General features: G+C 43.5%; 1 protein-coding gene across 1 annotated transcript in view; it reads left to right on the top strand.

Moving 5' to 3' along the window:
- The window catches only part of LOC306777031 (metabotropic glutamate receptor 8-like), a gene marked incomplete at both ends in the record, with an annotated part of 71,910 nt that extends 45,038 nt beyond the window's left edge, over nucleotides 1-26,872 (top strand). Inside the window, 5 exon segments of the mRNA XM_079267977.1 lie at nucleotides 2,536-2,736; nucleotides 12,366-12,505; nucleotides 13,526-14,461; nucleotides 25,042-25,288; nucleotides 26,823-26,872. Coding sequence (XP_079124103.1) covers nucleotides 2,536-2,736; nucleotides 12,366-12,505; nucleotides 13,526-14,461; nucleotides 25,042-25,288; nucleotides 26,823-26,872 — 1,574 coding nt within the window.
- Between the last annotated feature and the right edge of the window lie 213 nt (nucleotides 26,873-27,085).

Raw genomic sequence — 27,085 nt, 5'->3', positions numbered from 1 at the left:
TTGTAATGTGTTCGTCTTCACTGAAGACTTGTTGGTCTTGACGTAGGACTAATTAGTCTTGACTTGTAACGTGTTGGTCTTCACTGAAGACTTGTTGGTCTTGACGTAGGACTAATTAGTCTTGACTTGTAACGTGTTCGTCTTCACTGAAGACTTGTTGGTCTTGACGTAGGACTAATTAGTCTTGACTTGTAATGTGTTCGTCTTCACTGAAGACTTGTTGGTCTTGACGTAGGACTAATTAGTCTTGACTTGTAACATGTTGGTCTTCACTGAAGACTTGTTGGTCTTGACGTAGGACTAATTAGTCTTGACTTGTAATGTGTTCGTCTTCACTGAAGACTTGTTGGTCTTGACGTAGGACTAATTAGTCTTGACTTGTAACGTGTTCGTCTTCACTGAAGACTTGTTGGTCTTGACGTAGGACTAATTAGTCTTGACTTGTAACGTGTTCGTCTTCACTGAAGACTTGTTGGTCTTGACGTAGGACTAATTAGTCTTGACTTGTAATGTGTTCGTCTTCACTGAAGACTTGTTGGTCTTGACGTAGGACTAATTAGTCTTGACTTGTAACGTGTTAGTCTTCACTGAAGACTTGTTGGTCTTGACGTAGGACTAATTAGTCTTGACTTGTAACGTGTTCGTCTTCACTGAAGACTTGTTGGTCTTGACGTAGGACTAATTAGTCTTGACTTGTAATGTGTTCATCTTCACTGAAGACTTGTTGGTCTAGACGTAGGACTAATTAGTCTTGACTTGTAATGTGTTCGTCTTCACTGAAGACTTGTTGGTCATGACTCAGGACTTGTTGTACTTGACTGAAATGCAAAATCAATCCATGATGTAAACAAGTTAGATTGGATTTAAATCTAAATATAAGAACAAGACGTGCTGAACACCTGCTTGTTTGTGAATTCCTCTGTTCTCCAGCACAGAGAAGCTTCTCCAACATAACTCCTTGTAAACCATTCAGAGTCAGACTGGGCGACACAGAGCTTCTTGTAAATTCAAAACGATGCATTCAGGCACCATTAGAATTTCCAGGATCAAACATGTGTATTCTTTAAATACTGAAGAGACTGCAGGGAGCAGCTCTTCTCTGCCTCGGCTGGTTGACATCCTCGGCTCTCTCCGGTCGCCGTTCGAGGCTCATTTATTGCCGCCGTACAGACGCGTAATCAGTCTTTACTGCCGGAGCAAATGTCTCCCATCGGACAGATCCCCCGCCGCCTTTCTGCTGTTAAAATTAAATTGGATTTCATTTCTAAACTCCTATTAATTCAGAGAAGTCATGTCTGTTGATGGAGGGTCCAGTCCAGCAGTTGGTTTTCCTCTCTTTCACATCCTTCTATTGCTTTCCGGCCGGCGGCGTGATCGCAGAGCTCCACGGCTCTAATAACGCTAAATAGTCAGTGAAACTCTTTGGACGGACTTTACAGTCTTCAAATAAAAGATGACAACGTCCTCTCCCCTCTGTTATTCAACCATGCTAATGAGATGGAGCCAAATGTATTTCTTTCTGTGAATGGGTTAGTTATAGGAAACGTGTGTGATTTCACCTTCCCATAATCCTTTGTGAGTTACTTTCTGCCTGGCGGCAAGGACGAACTCGGGAACCTTTGATTCAAAAAAGTAAAGAGCTTACACAGAATTTAATTAAGTTTGTTAACTTGCCTCGCTGTTTCTTTCTGCTGCACCTTCTCAGTGTTTGATGTTTTCTGTCATATTTCTGCCTCATTAGAAGCAGATTCTAACGATGACCATGAATGAGTCCGTCGATCACTTTCTCAACAAATGCTGTCATGAAATCCACGGTGATGTCTTTGGTCCCCAGAGGAGGAAACTTACTGAAGCATATTATATGGAAGCTCATTGAATTCACCAACGGGTCATTAAAAAATATATATAATTTCAAAAAAACATTATTCTTTTCATTACAAGATCTGTACGGATCCGCAGCAAAGTGTTTGTGTTATTGAGCAGCTGAAAGCCGCATGTATCCCCCAAAATAACATCAGTGTTCATCAGCACATCGCTAACGACGCCACTTAATTTTAGACCACAAATGAGTTTCTAGGAGTGAAAGGTCCAATGGGGATTGCTAATGGATGGCGGTAACACATGATGATGATGAGGTTTGGGTTGGATGAAATTAAACAAACAGGGATGGGATGGGGCTAAAAGTACCTACAAGGAAATTAGATGAGTATCGATTTTTGTGTCGGACCTAAATTGTACATAACTTTCGCTGACGATTACATTTTCTTTCCAGATTTTGATTGGTGTGTATCTGAAATGTAAAAAAATGCATTAATCTAAAAACTGAACCTTTGTTCTTTTTTTACAAAGACCTTACAGGTGTCTGTCTATCATATCACGTGATCTTCATCATCTGCATTCTTGACACTTGAAACAGTACAAAATACATGTTCTGGAGTTTTCCATCGTATCGCTTGACGACCCATCGCGTGTGTTTCTATTGTCTTTGATCGTTTGAGTGACCGGTCAGCTGACGCCTCTCTGTCTCTGTTCCAGGGTTGGAGAAAGTCGGCCGTGACTCCACCTACGAGCAGGAAGGGAAGGTTCAGTTCGTGATGGACGCCGTGTACGCCATGGCCCACGCTCTGCACCACATGCACCGCGAGCTCTGTGCCGGATACCCGGGCCTCTGCCCCCGCATGGCCAACATCGACGGCAAGGAGCTGCTGGCCCACATCCGCGCCGTCGGCTTCAACGGTAGGACCTGTATCAGTGTTCATTCGCAGCGTGTCGTTTTCTCAACTCATTGAGATTTCTTTTAATGCGACCGTTGGGCCAGAGCGCTTCTCCAACGTTGAAAATGAACACAACAGACTTCATAATCCCATCGTTTCCTCCCAAATGTCAAGTTTTAAACGTCTTCAAACTCTGAACTTCCTCTCACAATATTCCATCACTCATTCCTGATCAACATTATCCTCATACAACGAGTCGTGTGATATCTTTCTGCAATTTCCTACGAAACAAGAGAACAATTTCAATTTCTGAATAATTCATAATTCATAACAAATGACAGCAAGAGACACAAAGAAATATCAAAAGGTAAAAGGCAAATAACCCCAAATCAAAGGAAACGACATCATGATGGATTCAGCAGCTGAGACTCAAACATCTGTAACTCTTTTCTAAAAAAAAAGTCTCAATATGTACCTCTGAGATGTAATACAGTAAAAAGTACAATATGTACCTCTGAGATGTAATACAGTAAAAAGTACAATATGTACCTCTGAGATGTAATACAGTAAAAAGTACAATATGTACCTCTGAGATGTAGTACAGTCAAAAGTACAATATGTACCTCTGAGATGTAGTACAGTAAAAAGTACAATATGTACCTCTGAGATGTAATACAGTAAAAAGTACAATATGTACCTCTGAGATGTAATACAGTAAAAAGTACAATATGTACCTCTGAGATGTAGTACAGTCAAAAGTACAATATGTACCTCTGAGATGTAATACAGTAAAAAGTACAATATGTACCTCTGAGATGTAGTACAGTCAAAAGTACAATATGTACCTCTGAGATGTGGTGGAGGAGAAGTATAAAGTAGCATAAATGGATAAACTCAAATAAAGTACTTCAGTTTGTACTTATGTCTTGTACTTACTGTTGGTACTCGTTGATCAGCAGAAATTTAATCTGCAGCTATTTTGATGGTCGCTGAATCTTTTTGAGACACTTTTCAAACATTTGCAGCTTCTTAAATGTGATTCATTCTTTCCCACTTTTATCCGTCTTTAAAATCATTGTTCAAACAATATTTTGAGGTTTTGGACTGTTGGTCGAACAAAACGTGACATTTGAAGACACGTCCACTTGTCTGCACACATCAGTTCTGGTGACATATTTTCCGCTGGCTTCCACTCCACCGTGAATTCCCGTAAATTATGATACTTGAGATTGGAGATCTTCTCCTCCTTACAGCCCCGTATGTCTCCTCCTCTTCCTCCTCCCAGCCTCCACCTGCACACGGGGGATAAATTGAAAAATTAGAATCATGTTTCTTTCCACCTGCTCAGCACAGAGAGATACAGGACGCCGACAGAACGAAGGAGGAGATTGAGCCGATGTGCTGAGCTCTCAGGGATTCATCTCTCTGATGGATGTGAGGAGCTGCTGGATGCTATTTCTGCAGGAGGAGGAAGACGCACATTAAACATTGAATGCGCGGTGGGTTTCACCCACCGGCCTGAAACTGTAAATCTGTGCACAGTTAAAGTCAGCGTTGAGGCGCCGCACGCCGTGCTTTTTTAAACATTCAACAGATATTCGCCTCGTTCGGTGAATGAAAAGCAAACGTGGGCAGAGACGGGAAACCTGTCACGGAGGCGAAGATTAGTCAGTCATTTTTCAGATTAAAGCCCGGAGGAGGAATCTTATTAAGAAGGAATTCAGGACAACAAAGCACATTCAGGAAATGGTGTGTGTGTGTGTGTGTGTGTGTGTGTGTGTGTGTGTGTGTGTGTGTGTGTGTGTGTGTGTGTGTGTGTGTGTGTGTGTGTGTGTGTGTGTGTGTGTGTGTGTGTGTGTGTGTGTGTGTGTGTGTGTGTGTTCCTGTTCTTGTGTCTTTGTGAGGACCAGTGGGAACTTCGGGGTCTCTTGTCTCCCAGTTGCCTTCTGGCGGTTTCAGACACAGAACTTGCTTTAGTTGTGTGACACATCACTCTGACAGGACTAATGCAGCCTCTGTGGTCAAAGTTGCATCACTGTTGCTTGGTAACACTTCCAGAAGTTAATGGAAATCAATGGCTTCCAAGAATCTGCAGGTGAAATGGAAACAAAAATGAAACTGCAAACAAGTACGTGATGTGTCGTACGTGATGCAAATATAGTAACTTTAATTCTTCTGGGAAGGAGGAGGTACACCTCTTAACTGGAAGGCCTCTTTCTCTTTGAAGTCCTTTTGTGTCTTTCGGTCGTTTTGTTTCTCTGTAGTTGTTTCGCATCGCTCCCTCGTTGTGTCTCTCTGTGATTGTTTGGGACCTTTTCATAGTCTTTGCAAGTCTCTCTGTGCTCTCTGTAGTTCTTTTGGAGTGTTGTATTGCTGTAGTTTGTTATTGAGTCATGTTTCTCATGATATTTTGGAGGTGAAGGCCCCTGACACTGTTGGCCCTTGGGTCTGTGCCCCCAAGGCCCGTTCACTAATCCATCCATGCCTCCAACCTATTTTCAAAATTGACATAAGTAACTGACAGTTAAGCAATATCACTCTTTATTATAGCCTACATAATTATAAACCTATATTTAATAACTCAATGTTTTCCACTTTGCTGCTGTAATCCTGCAAATGTCCCCGTGTAGGACCATAAAAGATTATCTTAAAATTACACATTTGCTGAAAACAACGGCAAATCTTACCTCCACTGGAGGATATCGGGGTTAAGTGCCTTGCTCAAGGGCACCTCAGTGGTGGATAAGAGCTTATTGCTGAAACATCAATTTATTAAGTACATAAACCTTCCTATTATCGGTTTCTTTGAGCAATTACTACTCCAGAAGGTGCCAAGAGTTGTCATCTTCACTCTGGGTACCAAAGATCAAGATAATTCCCATAATTCCATGTATGAAATGCAGCGAAATCCAGGACGAAGCGACGGCGGGTCCAGGGGCTGATCGCCAACTCACCCATGCTCTCCTCGTCCGACTGCTTATTTTTAGAGGAGCGTCGGGAGGCCAGTCGAGACACTTGTGCTAATGTTAGCGCTCGCTGCGCTAAAGCCGGCCCCCATTGTAATGTCCTGGTTGAACAGATCGGCAGAGCGAGGCATTGGGGGGGGGGATGTCGGAGAGGTTCCCCCCTGATTCATTTGGGCAGCAGATGCTTACTAACAGGCGATAAAAGCTTGTTGTTGGCGTTTTTAACAGGGATGCAGCGACTGACCCTGTGGAGCTGCAGGAGGAGAAACCCTTTACAGTCGGATCAGTGGTGGGGGATGGAGGGGGGGGGCAGATACTGTAGGTGAGTGAAGTGATTATGTGAAGAGCTCATCTCCCGCTAGCACTTCACTTCAAATATGCAGCTTCTTCACACACTGCTGAACAAAGCAGGAAGAGCAAACAAGCAGGAAGAGCTCAGCGGCTTTGATTCTGCACCTCGAGATGAAAGGAGCAGTTCTCCCTCTCCTTTCCTTTCTGTCCCAGATGAAATATCTTGCTTCCTAAAGACTGTTGCTCGGAGTTCACAGGTGTATTTCAGTGTTCTCTGTATTCAGTGTGGTTCGGTTTCTCAGCCTTCATTAAACCATGATGAGGTCAACTGTTGTACAGCCTGAGCTGTTATGTCCACGGCTGTTATCGTGAAAGGTGAGCAGTGGATGTGATGCCGTCCGGTTCAGACTACGGAGCTTCAGTGTTGCTCTACATCTATAGATTTGAATGTGTTGATTGGTTGACATCCAACCTCAGGAAGATTGACCTCGTTCCAAAAAGAAACGACTTTGCTGTTTCACTGCGTACAATTTCACTCATCAAACGTGCAGATTAATCGTACAAAAAAAGTTCTTTAAGCTTCGCTTCATTTAGTTTTATCAATATATATATATATGTATATATATATATATGTATGTATGTATGTATGTATGTATGTATGTATGTATGTATGTATATATGTATATATGTATATATGTATATATATATATGTATATATGTATATATATATATATATGTATATATATATATATGTATATATATATATATATATATATATATATGTATATATATATATATATATATGTATATATGTATATATATATATATATATATATATATATATGTATATATGTATATATATATATATATATATGTATATATATATATATATATATGTATATATATATATACATATATACATATATACATACATACATACATACATACATACATACATACATACATATATACATATATATATATACATGTGTGTGTGTATATATATATATATATTCATTTCATCGCTCTTTCTGAAAAACTGAAACGTGATTTCAGGTTATTAGTTATCACAAAATCAGCAGCCTGTGACATGATTAGAATTCTGCCATGGCAACAACTTGGTAAAGAGCAGATATTTCTTCAGATTTCTGAGCTCGAATGAATACAAATCTTTCTTTTATTCATGTGAGAGATCAAGACATCTGAAGGGAATATGTTGAATCAAAAATGATCAAAACTTTAGTGGGGCTGAAATCCAACAAAACAGCTGAATGAGGAGTGAAGGAACCTGAATAAGCTGAGGATGCAGAGCGAGAGCGTATCATCACACGGATGAATGGACGAGCTGCAGCTCTGACCGCCCACGCCGCCCGCCAAGGTCTCCCGGAAACAATCGATACCGAAAGGACCGGTTCAATAAAGCTCTGAGGCGCTCGCTCCGCTGTGTTTCTGGGCGACACACACTTATAGGTGGATTAATGGAGCGCCACGTCTCTTTCTGCACTGACTTGATGACAGACTGCAGCTGTGACAAAGCATGTATCGACAGTCTGGAAAGTAAAGTTCACAGCCGTCAGAACTTCCCTCAATACCTTGAAGGAGTAGTTGTGGTTTAAATCGAAAAACAAGTGTTTGTCTGTAACAGAGGATCACATTTCTTTTAAGTTCTTGGTGATCTTGGAACATACCTATCGGCTGTCTCTATCCAGGCTGTTCTCAAACACTGTTTTAACATAAACCGTATATAAGAAGTGGACGTGGTCATTGTGACATTATCCATGGTTTGTGCACTGACGTTTTGAAGCCTCAAATTCGGTGTTTGGATGTTGTCTTGGATTACGGGCGCCATCTTGGCTTTTTGCAACCAGTGAACAGAAGTGACCATATTTGGACTGAGGAGGATGGAGGTCTCTGGTAGAGACCTGTCAATCAGCGTGTAGCCCCGCCCTAAAGCATCCCCTGCTTTATGGTCTGTGTGACTCTAAATGGACCATAATGTACTAAATGAACATCATGCTGTATTGAAGAAGACTTGAAACTAGAGATTGAGACATAAACTCATGTTTACAATGTTTACTGAGGTAATAAATCAAGAGAGAAGTAGAGTCATTTTCTATAGACTTCTATACAACCAGAGGAGTCGCCCCCTGGTGGACACTAGAGAGAATGCAGCTTCAAGACACTTCAGCATTGGTTCACTCTACAGAACAGTAGATTGCTGCCTGGTTAGTCGCTATATCTACAAAAACGTGATCTATATCCCACAAAATCAATTCGCATGAAATCTACGTAACCAGGAAGTATAAAGAGCGGCAAACTCCGCTTAAGAAGGAGGTCGAGGTGAACCGGTGGGTCTAAAAACACCGGCCTTTCAACCAAGTCACTTTGACCTCACAAAACACGTTTTTCAACATAACTCAAGATTTAAAAAGCCAAATATGACAATTTCACAGAAATAACTCATAAGATAAAATGATGAAGTGATGACATTTTGGACAGACATTAATGTAAACTGCAGACAACCAGCTTAAAGTCTAGTTTATTCTCCACAACAGACTGTTTGTGTCTCAAAGCTGAACCATGTGTCACCGCAGAGTTATCACGATTACCGCGTGTGGAAATGATGTCGAGCGAGGACGTTCATTTTGCATCAACACAGATTCTCTGGAGGCGAGTTTTGGTGACTCATCGCCACGCTCACATGATTTGTGATGCTTTCATTCGTGTTGAAGAACTAAATCAGGGCAGGAAAGAATCACACCGGCGCCCACTCACTTCATTATAAATCTGTTTCCTTTTAGTTGTTGTTGTTCGGCTCTTCTGCTTCAATCTGCTTCGCTTCCTCTCGGCTTCAACGACTCCAAAACGAATCCGCTTCCAGTTCGAGACTCTGCCGTCCCCGGTGTTGAACCCGCCCCGCAGGGAGGAGCGCAGCACTACTGTACGAGAGCAACACAATGCCGTGAAACAACAGCAGCTGGAAGAAAAATTCAAAAACGAGGCTGAATCTGAAAACAAAACATCACGTTTAGGAGGATTAAGTGAACATCTGTGTTCTTTGCAACGTGAAACAAGTGAATGAAGAAACAGAAGATAAACAGATCAGATATTGTGTTTCAATGTGCAGTTTGTTTTGCATGTTGTTATTTTAGCCTCTTCTTAAAATGGTATATTTAAATATGTCTGCATACTCGGGTCCCTGAACGGTCTTGGAGTTGCATAACGTGGGTATGAATGGAAAGCCGAGACTCTCGTGGATCCAATGAGTCCATTTGTATTCATGTGTGTCGTCCCCATCTTTGCCATTTCTCATCGTGAGACCATTTTTTATGTGGCGTCGCTGTATAAAATGACCTGTTGTGACCTCTAGGATAATCACAGCCTCATGACACTTTGTGTGTGGCTTCTCTAAGAATATTGAAAATAAAACGGTTTTCTGGACCAGAGGTGCTCGCCATCCATTTGGCGAAAAATTCAATTCTTGCAGAAATCTCAAAATGTCAACAGTTTTTCGAGCCTGGGTTTTCTGTAGTCTTCCCCAAGCGGCTTGTGTCTTTGTGTGGTCATTTCTAGGGATTTCTATAAATGTTCGTTAATTCTCTCGTGGTCAAAAAGGGTTCAATTTAGCACCATATCTGTGATACAAATGACATAGACCCAAAAATAGCTGCAGCAGCTTATGAGCCGTAACAGAGCATGGAAAGACCATCGTATACTCCATCACGATGTTCTGGGTCCCAATTAATTCATCATTATTTCTGATTCATGACTTGAACGACTCGACATGTTGCTGAGCTGCATCTCAATCTTCTCTATCAGTCACAATCTCCAGTCTGCAGGTTCCCTAAAAATGAAAAAGGGCTTAACAATCATCTCAAGCGCTTCTACTGTATTACGCTTTTCTTATTTTGCTTTTTTGAGCTCTTGCGAAGACGAAGAAATGTATTCAAGAACAATGTAGCAGATACATTCAGTATCAGCACTGTGACTTGCAACAATTAGTTTTGTCAGCATGCCCATAGAAATGAATCCCTCATCCCTCAATTACAATTAGCAGGGTTTAGATTTTGGATAAAGACTTAATTATTATCGCAATAAATGTTCTGAGCACTTAAATGTGTCTTCAAAAGTTATTTAAACAGTTTGTTCAGGTTAGTTACAGGTTTCTGCACGTCTCTGCAGCTTCAATTTGAATCTGATTTAACACGAAAACAGGTTTTTGCAAAAATCTGTTTTTGTATGTCTTTGTTTTTTCTAAAACTTGTCAAAAAAAAATCTGATTCTCATCTAGATTTGCATGAAACGTAAATGTTAGACTGTCAGTCTCACTGAGGCTCATTATTTTCATCTTTAAAAAAAACAAAAACATCTGAATTAATTTATTTCTGTTATGAATAATACAAAATGGATGCGACGTTGATGCTCCTGTGCTATTTCTACGTATAAATAAAATAATATTCAGACATTTTAAGCAGAATTGGACCCGTTCTGTGCAAATGGCAAAAACAGTCCAATTCACAAAGGTCAGCGCTGATTGCCGGATGCAGTTGCAGTGAAACTATAAGCGTATTCTGAGAGTTGGTGTAACTGCAGCACATTTGTAAAGGCTGTCGTTTATTTTGGGACGCGATGACCGCTGTGCCATGAAAAATAAATGAATTCGGCTCCTCTACGCGTCATTTATGAAAATACATGAGAAAATAAACAAGATTGATCGAATCAATGAAGTTATGCTGCTGTGCTTCTCCTTAAGGGGAGAAACACTTACCGTAAATAAGAGAATGTAATTGATATTGTCCGTATTGATGTATTTCTTTCCCCCAACAGAAGAGGAGTGTATGGCCTCCAGCACATTCATCCTTTGCCGCATGGATAATAGCAATTAGATGCAACCAACGTGTGAACGCCATTCAGCTGCAAACCTTTGTGGCTGTTTTTGGGCTACAATTACACGTGCATGATTTTATTTTGTAAATCGGACCTTGAGACGCGGTAGACAGAAGTTTTTCAATGATCCGCAATTCAGGGTGCCATCATTTCTTCGTGGATTTGCCCCGAAGTAGTTTAACCATTCCAGATCATTTTATTAAATGTACTATGAGAGAAGTTCATTTTTCTGTCATATCTGAGCTGAGCTCGTCAATTTATACATTAAACTAAAATGATCGCACAAAATTCATGTGAATTCATGTCAACAATCTTAAAAACCCATGCATGTATCAATCAAAATCTGTTTGTTGTCACTTGTAGACTCATGAATTAAACTAAATAAAAGCGTAATGCCTCATTGAAGGCAATGACGACGTGACAAATCACTTTACAGGATAATATAATTGTATAAAAGCTCATAATATGATTGATGTACACAGTATGTGGCAGTTTTTACATCACTGCTCAGGAGAGATTACAATGGAAAGCAGAACATTTGAGTCGGCCTGAAGGTTCAGATGATTAAAATAAAAAGAATCTGCAGGCGCAGTGTGAACAGCGTTAGACAACATTTTAACTTGGCAGGAAGGATTTAGACAATATTGCAACAAGACGTTTGTGTGGTTGCTCTGGTGACGAGCTGGCGAGGAAATTGTGATAAGATGACTCAAACCTGCAGAGAAAACCTGAGAGAAAACAACAGCTGACTGCTTTAAGAGACAAAACAGACAAACGACAAAACAGACGGCAACAAAACCAATAAGAGTTGTTCAAAAACACACCGGCCTCATCTCTCCTGAAGGGTTAGTCACTGTGGTCAGTTTGGTTTCATGTCACAAGAACAGATTCAATCGTGATGAGAAAAATCAAGCAAGGGGGAATTTATCTTACATGGCAAAGCAGGTTGGTTGGTCGTTCCATTCTCCACCTGTCCTCATGTTTCATTTTCCTGGAGCAAGATACAAAACCCCAAATGTATCCAGATGAATGATATGGTAGAAAGAAGATTGAAGACACCAAATGGCTGTAATGAATGTAAAATTGTTCAAAAACTTCCTGCTTAATAATCTACTTCAGAATGTCCAAACAATCGCCACACATTGGCACATTTCATCCCCAACCTCCACATTTCATCCCCAACCTCCACATTTCATCCCCAACCTCCATTGGTGAGGATAACTCTTTGTCTTGCATCTCGTTTTCTTGGAGCACTTTGAGTGACATGACCAGGAGCCAATCAGTAAGCGGAGATTCAGACAAATGACCCAAAGTTACATTTGTCAACGAGTGATGTAAGATTAATGTAAGAGCAGCAGACGAGCAGTCTAGCATCAAGAAACGAATGCTCACAAGCTTGATCACATGATTAGAACACAATTGTGTAAAATGACTGTCCCAGCGAACAGACACCTAAATAAAGTACGTCTGAGCCAGGAATCTGTTCTTGTCTTTGTGTTTTTGGCAGGAAGTGCAGGGACTCCCGTCACCTTCAACGAGAATGGCGACGCCCGCGGACGCTACGACATCTTCCAGTATCAGATCAACAACAGGTCGACGGCAGAGTACAAGGCCATCGGACACTGGACCGATCAGCTGCATCTCGATGTAAGGACCAATCGGCTCAATCTGCCATCGCTAAAGTCATGATGGTGATCATTTGAACAACCTTGCACGGCAGCTGGATTCTAGTGAAATCCATCTTGTCAAGTAATGCGGCCAAATCAACGACGCTGGCATAGATCCTGCTACAGCATCAGATATATCAGAACCGGGGAGTATTAAAGACTCTTCTTGATGGAAAAGGTCTTTTTGATCTTCTCCTGACTGACTTTGTTAAGAATTTGATTGACAGATGGTTCATCCAATCACCTGCACAGTATTAATTGGAAGAGCCTGCCCTTTTTCCAAAACACTTTCCAATGACGGCGTCTCAGATGGTTCTGTGTAACGAACCGTCTGAGACGTGAGGTTTGATTTCAACAGCCCAATAATGTAGATGGTGATAATGCCAATTCTATGCTAAATGAAAATGGTAAATAGTAAATGGATTACTTATAAAGCGCCTTTCTAATCTACCGACCACTCAAAGCGCTTTAACACCACATGTCATTCACCCATTCACATCCATTCATGCATGGACGGCAGGGGCTACCATGCAAGGTGCCAGCTTGACCATCAGGAGTCACTAACCATTCACACCGTAGGCACCGCCTTTGGGAGCAATTTGGGGTTTAGTGTCTTGCACAAGGACACATCGACGGGGACTGAAGGATCCGGGGATTGAACTGCCAAACAAAGTGTTTATAAAACGGACCTGTTGTTGTGAATATCTGATGAAATCTTTATTGCTCTTTACAGACGAAAGAAATGTTTCCAACTCTTCCAACTTTGTGAACTTATCCGATTAATTAGATAACCTAAAGATGCTTGTCACAAAACATGATACGTTTTCTCTGGATGTTGGAAACAGCAGTTCGACAAAACAGTCTGAACTCAAGCTTGATAAGAAGCTACGAAGCGGCTTCGCTGTGATTAAATGATAACCCTGATGTTGCTGAGTCTGGTCAGCTTATCTGTTCGATGAGAGATGTTGACCAGCCTGGTTCCTCCTCCCTCCTCCGTCAGATGGAGACCCTGCAGTGGACCACCGGCGACTCCTCGCTGCCGGCCTCGGTGTGCAGCCTGCCCTGCCGGACCGGCGAGAGGAAGAAGGTGGTGAAGGGCGTCCCGTGCTGCTGGCACTGCGAGCGCTGCGAGGGATACCACATCCAGGCCAGCGAGTTCACCTGCGAGCTCTGCCCCTACGAGAAGAGACCCGACCAGAACCGCACCAGCTGCCAGGCCATCCCCATCATCAAGCTGGAGTGGCACTCGGCGTGGGCGCTGTTGCCCGTCTTCATCTCCGTCCTGGGAATCATCGCCACCACCTTTGTCATTGTCACCTTCGTGCGCTACAACGACACCCCCATCGTTCGTGCCTCAGGGCGGGAAATGAGCTACGTGCTGCTGACGGGCATCTTCCTGTGTTACGTCATCACCTTCCCCATGATCGCAGCGCCCGACGTGGTCGTCTGCTCCTTCCGCCGAATATTCCTGGGCCTCGGCATGTGCTTCAGCTACGCCGCGCTGCTCACCAAGACCAACCGCATCCACCGCATCTTCGAGCAGGGAAAGCCGGCGGTGACGGCGCCGCGCTTCATCTCACCAGCCTCCCAGCTGCTCATCACCTTCTCGCTCATCTCGGTCCAGCTGCTGGGCGTCCTCGTGTGGTTCGCCGCCGACCCGCCGCACACCTTCGTGGACTACGGCGAGCAGCGCACGCAGGATCCCGGGAACGCTCGCGGCGTGCTCAAGTGTGACATCTCCGACCTGTCGCTCATCTGCTCGCTGGGATACAGCATCCTCTTGATGGTCACGTGCACTGTTTATGCCATCAAGACACGTGGCGTGCCAGAGACCTTCAACGAGGCCAAACCCATTGGATTTACTATGTACACGACCTGCATCATCTGGCTCGCCTTCATCCCCATCTTCTTCGGTACGGCGCAGTCGGCGGAGCGGGTGAGTGTGCCGCTCAGAGACATGATGTCCACGTCATGTTTCATGTAATGTTCAGCCCTCCAGCATCTACATGTCCTCACTCACATACGCTATGTTTTCTGTCTGACACAGGTGACAGCAGTTTGAGATCTTGTAGTTTGTACTTTTTTTTTTTTCGGGTAATTTTTGTGAAAACTTCAATTCCCAAATCCCAAAGTGTTTTTCAAATATTACACAACGAGCGATTCATCCTGATCTGGAAAAGGCCATTACAGTTACTGATTGGGCGAAAGGCTTCAAACTCTTTTTTGTGAGATTTTTTGAGAGTCCCAGAGTCTTATTTCAGATAGAAAAAGAGAAAAGCAGCTTCTTTTTCTCTCCTGGGGTCCGTTGATTTTGAAGTGTTTCAGAGTTCTTCAGCTCTAGCGAGCGAGAACATTAACATTAGTTTCATGAGTTGGTCCTAAACTTTAGCTGACTCATTTTAAGACTATAACACTTTAAAAATGTCTTCAACATGCACTTGATGGCTGTTATATCACGGTAACAGACTGGAAGCTACGGTATTAAGGTCTTAAAAAGTAAGCAACCTGATCTTTGTAGAAGACACAAGAAAGAAATGAAGATTGGTCTTGTATTACAGGGTAGAGATCGTTAATATGTTTCCAGACAAATGTAATGCACATTTTAACCTAAATATGGTCCATTTAGAGTCAAACAGACCATAAAGCAGTTAATGCTCCGTTCTGACTGACTGACTGATCGTTGATTAGTTTCTGATCACCACGGGTCTGCTCTGCAGCCGCAGTGCACAAAACTAATTAGAGCAAAATGAAATTGAGCACATTGAGACGACTGTTTTTTGGGGTTGAGTTCTGTGGGTTGAGTGTTCTGTAAGCGAGATGCCAGATGGAGGATTTTGCTCATTATCGTGTCTGTGGGGAGATCAGGTGGAGCGATTCACTGTCATTTCCTCTCAACCGAGTTCATCAGTCTTTTTCCTCGCTGCTACAGTTCAGTTACTATTGATTTGCTGGTGTAGACGTACACCAGGACACAAGCGACCCGAATCGCATCTGATTTCCAATCAGTGAAAGCAACATGGCACTTTGAAGCTCAAAGTGTTCTGGACGCGTCTTCCAAAGTCCCCCCAAAGTTACCAAAGTCATCCCTTGAAGATCCTGTCTCAGTGATAAATGAACTAACTGTTGAGATGTAAAAGCCAGAGGCCACCTGCAGGTCAGTCGGTTGGGCCGTCCACCTTTTGTTCCAGACTGAAATATTTCAGCACTTATTCAATAGATTGCCACAAAATTGAAAGACGTGTGTGGAGCTCAGAGGAAGACTTGTTCTCACTGCGCTGACCTCCTGACCTCCTTTATACGCTACATTATTCCCCAGACTTTCACGAGATTGAACTGTAATGTTTCACAATTCATTTACACGATTATCACTTCACAGGCTTCAACTGTGATGATTCACAACCCTGTACTGATTGCATTGTGAATCATTGCAGGGACACGAAGGCTTTGTATGCTGTAGTGCCATCTCCACAACTTCCTTTGCATTGAGCAACCTGCTGAACACAAATGACCCTCATTAGAGATGAAGGAAAGCAAGATCTGACCCCACACACCTTCTTTGAACAATGGCCAACCCACATCCTGTCAACGTGTGACTGGATGAGACCCCTGAGCTGATACAAAAAGGGGAGCGGCAGCAGGTGTGCGTTGAAAGCCCCAAAAAGCTAGTAAGGGGACTTTGAGATTGAACTTTCGGTTGTTTTGTCACACAGTCTTAAGAACAAGTGAGTAACTGCAGTGTCCCGGTTCCTCCTGATACCCTGAGCTGATAAGAACTCGGTTCCAGTTCTACCTTTGGTTGTTTTTACCCATAGAAATGGCTGATGCAGCAGATTCAGACTGAACGTTCAGACATGAAGATTACATCACCGTCCCCCGAACAGAGTCTGCAGACAGAATCCTCTTCTCAGTGTTCTTACTGAAACGCTGCAGCCAAATGAAACTTTCTCTTTCTGCAATCACTGGAGAGACAGACTGTTTGAAATGAACACAACGCCTCAGGCCTTCTTATTCATTATTCAATGAGTTGTGTCTGCTGGTTGGGCTCTTGATCAACCTGCTGCAGCAGCTCAAAGCGTCCCGTCTGCTGGAGACGCGTGAATAATGTGACGGCTTTCATAGAATCACAACCGGTACATCGATGAAACAGCTGCACGTCTGGTAAACATTTCAAGTTGAAATCCAAGTCTGCTTCCATTTACGTCTGAGTTGATTGATTTGGTGAAATTAAGCAGAAACTATTATTTTGTTTCGATACGAGATGATTTTAAAATGTCTTGATTGCTGAAGAGGAACAGATCAGAAACTTTTATTTTAGCTTGCAGAGCTTAAAAACAGGAGGAATAGAACTGCTGAAGGTTCAGTGGAGTGTAATGAGTCTGTTTGAGTGTAATCGCTGAATGAAGTTGATCTTTTAGATTCATGACCATGAGCCTCATGAGTTTACACTCAGTTGAAGTTTGGTGCTGAAAGTCTCGAGTGAAGTGTCAGAGCTGAAGGCGGTTGGAACACATTGAGTGAATCACAGCTGATCTGATTGTAGTTCTGAAGACAACAAGTGCAGTTTCCTTTACTTTGCTTACTTTCGTTGAATATCTCTCCCTTCCTACAACTTCCATCCACCCCGCATTGCTTCATGTTGGTATGCACCTTCTGAACACTTCTCCGTTTGAACAGATCCCGTTTGATTTCATCAAATCTCTGGCGTGGACTCTCTCCCAACAGTTGGTCAAAGAAGCTGAAGTGGCGGAGAGGAGTTTCATTTCAGGGGAAAAGACGATGAAATGTTGATTCCAGTGTGAGCCGTGAGTGACTTGGTCAAAGGACTGAAGAAAAGTAAAAGCAGGAGAGTTGTTGATGAAGCGCAGGGAGGAGTTTCAGGTTCGATCATCGCGTAGTGAAGTAAACAAGGACCTGAAATCATCAGAACTGATCAGCAGTTGGAGTAAATTGTGTACAAACATGTGCTCGTACTGCGGTTCAGAAAACAATACGTTCAACGGCGGCTTTTTGAAATTGTTTTTAAGGAAAGTGAAGCGTTTTGGGCGCTGCTTTTGCGTTCCTATGAAGAAGATGCAGCAAAACTGCTAAAAAGCCTTCTGTCTCATTGGGTAAGAAACAGAAAGTGTGTTCCATCAGTCATGAAACGGACTGCGTTCAGGCTGTAACTACTCAGGAGGTCAGAGGTCAGAGTGTTCATTCAGTGAGGGATCAGCGCCGTTGATCGACTCCAGTTTGGCCTTTTCAGCGGCTGTGACTGTGAAGGTCGGAGCTGCTCAGAGTCTCAGGTTCAGTTCTTCATCTTCAAAGAACATCTGCAGCTGCTGCACTCAAACCAGAAGAGCAAAGAAAGAACACAGAGAAATGAATCACGCGGCAGTGGTCCGCTTTTATTTTGTAGATCACGTGTTAACACGAGGTGGTAAATGGGCCGTAGTCGTTTCTAAAGTGGTGGAGGAAGTACTCACATGTTTTACTGAAGTAAAAGTACTAATACCACACGAAAAAACATAAATCTACTCAATGCAGAATTTTGACATTTTTATGAGAATCATTTATTCCACATTTGAGGAGGTGGAACAAAATATCTTGGTCACTACAGACGACTATCAACATATTTGCTGATTCATTTTCTAACCGGCCAGTGGAGTTCTTGAGGGACGACAATTTAAACGCAAATATTGTTATTTTCACTCGACTACATTTATCTGACAGCTGGACTCTCTGGTTAGTTTGCAGATAAAGATTTGAATGAATGTTTTTTTTTTGCTCCAAAATAATGCAATACCCTATGAAGAGCTATAAGAGACGCAGGTTAACATTTGACATCTTAACAACTATTTATTGAATTTGGCTGATGATTAAGTTGTTTGTTTGTCTGTTTTCCTTCACTGTCATCTGTTGAATTTTAATTTTTAATATTGTAAAGCACTTTGAGCTTCGTCTCTTGTTTAAAAAAGTTAAGTTGTTATTATTATTATTATTCTATTAATATTGTTTTATTATTATTATTCCACATTGTTGCCTAAAAGCTTACTTAGGAAGTTTATTTTGAAAGGCTGTATGCATATAATGAGCGGAAAATGACAAACGTTGCCGGCTTTCGGAGGAGAACTCGCACAAAACGAGGAGTCATTTGAACACAACAGTCGTTGCACTGCGACGGATGCGTCTGCAGCTTTTCCATGATGTGTTCTGTGGTGAGGCGTCTGTTAATGTAATATAATGTAATATAATGTAATATAATGTAATATAATGTAAGCGTCCTACTGCTGCTGTAAACCTCTCATGTCGAGTGGTGACTTATTAAATGTCTCCTTTAAAACATCGTATCAATACTCTCTCTGGAACAGAGCGTGTATTGATCGCCTCATTTGGACTTGAGGTTTTCGGGCGCGTGTACTTGCGTGACCGTGGGGCCGGAGGGCTGATGAAGACGACGGCGGAGGGTTCCTGTTGTCCTGTGCGGTGTAATTACCTCATCACGCACTCGTCTGTCGCCCTTTGTCAGACTCTCGCCACATTATTTATCAAGCTGACTGTCTGTTTGTGGAGTGAGAAGTTCAGTGCAGTCAGATGTTCACTGTGGATGTCGTCTGTGGAACAGATTGTGAATGCCTCTGAGGCAGATTTGTGTTCTTGGGCTTTTCCATCAGAAATGAATTGAATAAACTAAAGTAGATCTGTAAAGAAAGCCAGGCCCCTTCTGAAATACACCCAGTTATAATTAGACTGCATCGCAAACGTGGTGGAGCTGAAACTGATCAGCTGCTCTTTTAAGGTCGGCCTGTGTATCTGGAGCAGGAGGCTCACTGGCTGACATTCACAGCAGCAGCATGTCGGCCACGGCGGACCGACATGGAGAAGCCACAGAATCACTAATAAGCACTTCAGAGCGGGCTGGGTTCCTGAACGAGGCGTTTGCATGCACGGGGAAGGTAGACGGAGAGGAGTCGGCGTCCGCTGGGAGAGACCTGCGCTGCCTCCATACATAAAGAACCAGGCTTTGATACTCAGAGACCATTAGCATGCAGCTTCCACCCACACGGGCTCCTCCCGGGAACCCGGCTCCTCTGACCTCAGCTGATGAGCTACTTTATCATATCAATATGCTAATGCTGCTATTAGTACTCTTATTATCAGCATCAGCTACTTCACGATGCCAGAACAAACATCAGTTTGACGTCCTGGATCCATCCTTCACACTCACATTGTAAACCTTCTGTTGGCTTATTTATGGAATCACTTTTTCGGTTTTTTCAAAAATCTGATATTTCTTCAAGAAGTGCAGTTTGTGACAGTGTGGGCTCCATGCTACCGTAGCTCTGACAGCGGGGGGCGGGGCTTAGCGAAATGATGACGAACGAAACAAGCCAAAAAAAACATTTCCTTCAAAGTAACAAACACGCGGCTGTGAGGAATGTTTGCCTCCTGGACCCTGGACAGCAGTCCACCCTGACACCGACTGCGTGATACCTGCTGCTGCTGCTGCCTCACCGATGTATTCTGTTCTCCTACGAAAAAACACAAGCAGTGTGTTGGCAGCGATTAGCTTTGCTCCGCTGCTTATCTTCCTCCTGAGCCTCAGACTTGTGGAGAGAAAGTCAATAACAACCACAGTGTTGTTACCCGCCATCCATTGCTGTCGTTTAAGGGTTTTTTGTTGTGTGTGTGTGTGTGTGTGTGTGTGTGTGTGTGTGTGTGTGTGTGTGTGTGTGTGTGTGTGTGTGTGTGTGTGTGTGTGTGTGTGTGTGTGTGTGTGTGTGTGTGTGTGTGTGTGAGGGGAAAGATCCGGGCCAAATGAAGGAAAGCTGTTACTAGTTTACAGCACAGAGAGAGAGATATGAATCCTAATGTCCCCAAAACTCAACCTTCTGCAGTCTAATATTTAGCAGGAAACATAAATCAAACAGTCTCTCTGGGACAAACACTACCAGAGCTGTGAGTCGAGTTCCTTCTGTGGCCAACGAAGAGTTGCTGTATTCAACCTTCAATCTTCTCATCATCATCATCATCATCATCATCAACATCATAGCTTTGAAGAATCAATCATTTGAACTCGATTACAGTTGTTGTTTTTTTACATCAAAGTAAAGTTTTAAAATACATTCATTCACTTTTATTTGGGCTGGGCAACTTTTTAAATATGAAGTGCCATTTTTAAATTGACTCGTCAATCATTGTGTCATAACATTAAGTTTAATTATGACATCACAACAAAATGTTGTTTTTTTCTCTAAAAACCTGATGAAAGTCACTTTTGCACTTTGCGCTTCACTGCAGCTAATAACAGACGCGTGACATTGAACCTGCAGAAACATCCACATTCCTTTTCTTTTATTTCAGTGGATTTGTCGGAACTGGAGCTTTCTCTGAAGTTCAGCACGCTCTGCGTGCTGGACTTCAGAAATGCCAAAGCAGGAAGTTCTTTCTGCTTGAGGTGCAGTGTGTGCGTTGGTTTGCAGAGAGTCAGTGCGAATGTTGATCCATGAAACCTGAGCAGAGCTGCACATGCAGTTAGTTTATCAATCAATTAGATTTCCAAACTGATGGAAAACAAACTAAATGGACTGAATATTCTGCTGTTTTATGATCCTGCCGCGTCTCTTTCGTCCTGCTGCTGCTGCTGCTGCTGCTGATGCTCACTTTAAAGATCTGCTGCTGCGGTTTCTCTCAGACCTCAGCGGCTCTCAGATCAGACTTCCACAGTCCTGAGCTTTGAACCAGCTCCGCTTTGATCGGGCAGGGAGTCGGCATCCAGGTCACAGACACGGAGAACCGCACGGCCACAGGATTCAGCCCTCCATTAACCTCCAGAACCTTCATTTCCACCTGAAACTTCCCCGTAAAGGAGATTTAAAGTTTGATGACTCAGACTTTTCTTTTTAAAGCTGTACAATTGTATCAGAAAGGAAATATTCCAGCTGTCATGTTAGGAACCATTTCTCTCTAAAATGAAATGATGATCCACCTCTTTGCTGCCCGTGTCATGGTAAATGGACTGTACTTGTATCGCGGTTTTCTCGTCTTTCCGACCACTCAAAGCGCGTTCACACTACTCGTCATCATTCACCCTTTCACACACTGATGGCAGGGCATGAGTGACACCTGCCCATCACATTCTATCACATTCATACACCGCAGGAACAAGATCACTTTGGGGTTCAGTGCCTTGCTCAAGGACACATCGACACGCGACGAGCGGAGCCGGGGATCGAACCGCCGATCCTCTGATTGACGACCCTGCTCTCCGCTGAGCCACAATCGCAGTAGGATTGAAACAAACTTTAAAAACTGAAAGATAACTTCCTCTGAACTATCTTTCCTGTTTGGAGAAATGTATTAAAATGCATTTCCGTTCCGCTTACTGATTCCCGAAGGTGAACAGACGACAGCGATGAGGTGTGAACGTGTGTTTTTTGCCCTCAGAATTTACAGATAAAAGTTGATTTTACTAAATAAAGGGAAAACCTTTTTTGATCGACTTTTATTATTGTTGAATAAAGCCTCAACGGTGCTCCTCCTACCAGTCATCGTCTCAAACACGCCGCCATGTTAGACAGACGGTTGTGATTGGCCAGTCCGATCCCAGGAGTCGACGTCAGGGCGCTGAAGAGGACGCCCTGATGTACAAGGATCGGGGCCAAAGGTCCTCCGTGTCACTCTGATACGGACTCGTGAGTCGGCCCCTCAGCTGCTCATCAGCCTCCTGTGAGACCTTCACGCTGTTTCCTGCCGTTTGTTTTTGTGACAACAGGTTGTGTCGGAGAGGCCACATGAATCATTTCAGAGCTGGTTTTATTCCCTCTCTCAGGCCCACGAATGAGTTCATGCTTCGCTGTCTGTCGTACATTTTCAGAATGAATCCTTGATGCATCGCTAGAATCGTTGTTTTGGGCTCTCGGGGGGGAACTCGCCATCTGCCGCCCAACGCTTCCCTTTCCTTGCTCGTCGTCCTGGTGGCTGAGCAGAGCCCCGCCGAGGATTCCCCGCTGACAGTTTCACACCGGGGCCATTAACCCGGACCTCCACCTTTTTTGGGAGGTGGTTGCCGTGGCGACGCAGGCGATTCTCTGAGCAGCAGTGTTGGTGTCGTTGTGTGTTGGGAGCGTGTGCACAGGTGTGTTTGTGAGAGATGCCGGAGGGGCGAAGAGAGAAAAAACAGGTGTGTGTGTGTGTGTGTGTGTGTGTGTGTGTGTGTGTGTGTGTGTGTGTGTGTGTGTGTGTGTGTGTGTGTGTGTGTGTGTGTGTGTGAGTGATTCGGCTATGTCACGACTTTGGATCATTTTATTGAATATTACTGACATGAAATAAATATTTATTGATGCATATTTATTCATTATTTACAAACATTAGTATCATATATTTATTTTTGTGATTATTTTTGTAGATTACCTTCTCATGTTTATTGAGATCATTTTAATAATGTAATTAATGATTTAACCACCAACTACAGAAGTTTTACTTCAGTAAAAGTAGCAGGACCAGAGTAGCAATACTCTCTTAAAGGGCCAGCGTGTTGGATTTCAGGGGATCTATTGGCAGAAATGGAATATCATTTTTTATCTATGTATTCATTCAGGTAATCACCTGGAACTAAGAATGTTTTGAGCTCAGAATGAGCCTTTCATATGTCTACATGTCATGTCGTCATGTTGCTACAGGAGCCCAGAATGGACAAACCAAACACTGGCTCAACGGGGAGAGCGTTCATGTTTTTACATTCACAGTAAAAAGTAGCAAAATGTGGTGGAGTTGAGGTATTATGTAGCACAAAATGTAAAGTGCAAGTACCTCAAAATGGTCTTTGTGTACAGTACTTGAGTAAATGTACATAAAGTAAATGGTTCTGACTGTGTACCGGGTCTCTGAATACCTTCTTCTGCCGGTAAATACTCATCGTTACACTGAAGGCACAGACAACAACACGGAGAACCAACAGTCTCATGCTGGCTCATCAACGCAGCACCGAGCCTGATGATGCGTTCAGGGTCATCTGTCAAGCTGAGATGGGGAGAGAGTCTCTACTCTGTTGTTGTTGTTGAGCTGTTTGAAGACAGAGATTATTAGGAGTTAATGATGGTCCAGCTGCTCACATGATGGAGCTCCACCAGTTAACCGGTCCACCACTGAGAACCATCACACAACTCCCAGGTAACGGGGTGAGAGGAGGTGAAACGCGTTGTTCATTATTACTCTTGAAAGATTGCTAATTGTTCAATCAGACAACAACTAAAAGGACAATAACTGTGGACTCTGCTGTTGATTTAAATCAGGGCTATTAGAGTGTTCGTACTAGTTGATTCACCTCCAAATATATGATCCGCTGAGTTACTGACGTCTCTTTCCTAATTTAAGACGTTTTTTTGGGGCCACTTGACCCAGAAATTGTAATTCCACCCTTTGGCCACGATGCAAAGCTTTAAAGCCCGGTGCTCTTCCTGGGTGCTTGGAAGGACCGGAATACCTTGACCAATCAGAACAGACTGGGCTTTTACAAGAGCGGTTCTTAAAGAGACAGGCGCTAAAAAACAATTACAGGTATATTCAAACAGAAGGTATGAGAGAAATAATGTGTTTTTTGAAATTGTAAAGAATATAAACATGTTCGAGTAGGAAACTGAAATACAAGTATGAAGCTGAGAATGAGCATATGTTACTGAAGGAAGCCAGAATCCAGAGGCTCAAGATCAGATGAGGAAGCAGCACATTTTAAAACCGGCCTGGAGACCGGCCATGTGTTCCTGTTGTCTTTGTTCATATGAAGTACATTTCATTTCCCTCGCAGTCACATCATACTCTGCTGAAAACACTCTTTGAACTGAGACTGTTTTTAATCACTCATTATTTCCACTTTGCAATTTTTGTGACTCACTGTGAAGCTCCTGTCAGAGAAACTTATCATTTCCTGCAGATGTTTCATGTTAAAAGACTTGCAACTGCTCAAAGTGCGTAATCTCTCCCGAACAGCAAAGGGAAAACTGCAGCCCGACATATTCACCACGCTGACGTTCCCGCTGTAAACGCCGGCCGGTTATGTGCCAGAGTATCTGCAAGAGGAGACGAATCATCAGCCACCAACACGAGTCACTGCATTGATTCCATTCAATGAACCGAGCAGTCGATCATCTGTTCGTTTCAATGAAAACCTCTGGAGTTATTCCTGCTGTGTTCAGCCCATCATTGAGTCTGTCTTTAGTCAAGAGACCGTAGAACATTTACTCACGTACCATCGTGTACCATCGTGTACCATCGTGTACTATCGTGTACTATTGTGAGGTACTTGTACTGTACTTTTTTGCTACTTTCTACTACTTCTGATTTGATGAAATCATTTCGTCAGTCCGTGTGTTCAAATGTTGTATTCATTAAGTGAACACATGAAATAGGTGGAGTTTGGATGTTTCTTTGACATCACCGTGAACAGGAAGTAAACAGTCGATTTCTCGGATCTCACGATGGTCACGAGAGTCTGATCGACGCCTCTCGGTAACCTGCTCCTCTCCGTTTCCTCCTCAGATGTACATCCAGACGGCCACGCTGACCGTGTCCCTCAGCCTCAGCGCCTCCGTCTCTCTGGGCATGCTCTACATGCCGAAGGTCTACGTCATCATCTTACACCCCGAGCAGAACGTCCCCAAACGCAAGCGCAGCTTCAAGGCCATCGTCACCGTCGCCACCATGACCAGCAAGCTGTCGCATCTGGCGGCCGAGCGGCCCAACGGCGAGGTGAAGACGGAGCTGTGCGAGGGTGTGGAGGCCAGCGGTGAGTGGGCCGAGGGGCTTCTTCAAATGGTCCGACCCTGCGTGGCATTAACGTGTAATGCTTCAGCGCCGGCAACGATATAAACAACAAGTGTGTCGATATTTAGAAAATGTAATGTTGTGCGTTTTTAATTTTGTCTGCTGCTTGGCCAACAATGCCCCCAACCCAAATGCCTATCACTGCAAGTGGTGGGCCCTCAGGGTAGCGGCTCCGTGTCGATTTTTCGGGCTGTGCCCAGCAGAGTCCCGTGTGTCGAGGCCCGGCCATATCGGGTCATTGGTCTGGAACCTTCCCTGGGATCACTTTGCCTTGGGAGACCCTACCAGGAGCTGTGGCCCCTGATACCACAGCTCATTGGCACAAAGCTCTCCACGGCGTTAACGTGGCGATGCATTGAAGGACAGAACAAAAGAAAGAGGACTGTGTACGAGTTGTCTTCCCAGACAGCTGACTGGACACAATCAAGCCATTGTGTCAGGAGATTGCTCACATTTTAAAACGCTGGCGTAGCTTTGGCCGTATAGTGCCTTTCTGTACCGGATGCACAGAGATCCTCCTGCCTGACTTGAGTGAAGAAGTGGATTTACCTTTTCTGAGAGAAGCAGCACCCACTGATACACAAGGAAAGGTTCACAGTGAATACTGTTCGTGATTCTCTGAACAGAGGTGCTGTAAGAAGACGTCTGTCAACGTCTCTGTAAAGTCGACCATGTGGAGGTGAAGTCAGAGTGCAGCCTCTCTAATGAGGATTTAACAGGAAGTTGACTTGGAGTTTGTTTAGACGTCACCTGAGACCAGATCTGATGAAATTGTTCACAGCTCAGAGTTACACTTCAAAGCTGCTTTTTCGGTCCAACAGCAGAAACAGTGTGAGACGTCGGATTGTTTACTCTTCAGAGATGTGCTGACTCAACCGATCTGCTTACTCTAACAAGCAGCAGCTCAACCTCACAAGCTCACAGCAGTGATGAGCCTCTTTCATCCTGCAGCGCTCAGCGTGAGGCGAGGAGGTGGAGGAGGAAGAGTCGAGCTTCACGAGACGAAAGCTCTTGTGAGGTTGTTGTGGTCGTGCTGGTTAGATTACCAGAAGATACATCAAACTCTTTCTGACGTTTCCTGTAGCGCCATCCTCCAAACTTTACAGTTATATGTATATATATATATATATATAACTATACCCAATTTCCATGGCAATTTTTCGAAACCTAACATCGTGGTTTCGTTGCCTTAATGTTCGTTGCAATTTGTCTAAACCGAACTACGGGTTTTTGTTGCCTAATCCTTTGTGTAGTTATTTTAAGCCCAACTATGATGTTTTGCTAGACTTCACAAAGTAAACCTCGGCTTTGTAACGTAATGTCGTCCTGAAGTAAAGTACTTCTGAATGGCATGAAGAAAAAGACAACTTGTGTCCCTGTGCATGAAACCAACAGACGGCATTTAGTGACTATTTCGGGAACTCCCCTGAGATGAGTGTTGTTAGTGAAAGGAAGGTGTCACTTTACCAACCTGCTGTTTCCTTTTCTCTCCTCAGTGCCACCAACAAAAACCACCTACGTCAGCTACACCAACCACGCCATGTGAAGAAACGACTCCTTCCACACGAGGACGTCCAGAGACATTTAAAGGAGCAGATTTCTGCTCTGAACAATCTGAAGGATCTGAACCAACGGAACCAACGCATCTGTGGTGTTTTTATGTTTACAGACAGCAGGGAACGGGCCTGAACGGCGCCGGAAACCTGAAAGGATCACAGCTGGAAAATCAGAGAGTCCGCGAGAGAGCAGGAGAATGGTA

This window comes from Melanostigma gelatinosum, assembly GCF_949748355.1.
Source record: "Melanostigma gelatinosum genome assembly, chromosome: 1".
Classification (NCBI taxonomy): domain Eukaryota; kingdom Metazoa; phylum Chordata; class Actinopteri; order Perciformes; family Zoarcidae; genus Melanostigma; species Melanostigma gelatinosum.
The sequence above is the reverse complement of the archived record's forward strand: the minus strand, read 5'-3'. Positions and strand labels throughout refer to the sequence as shown.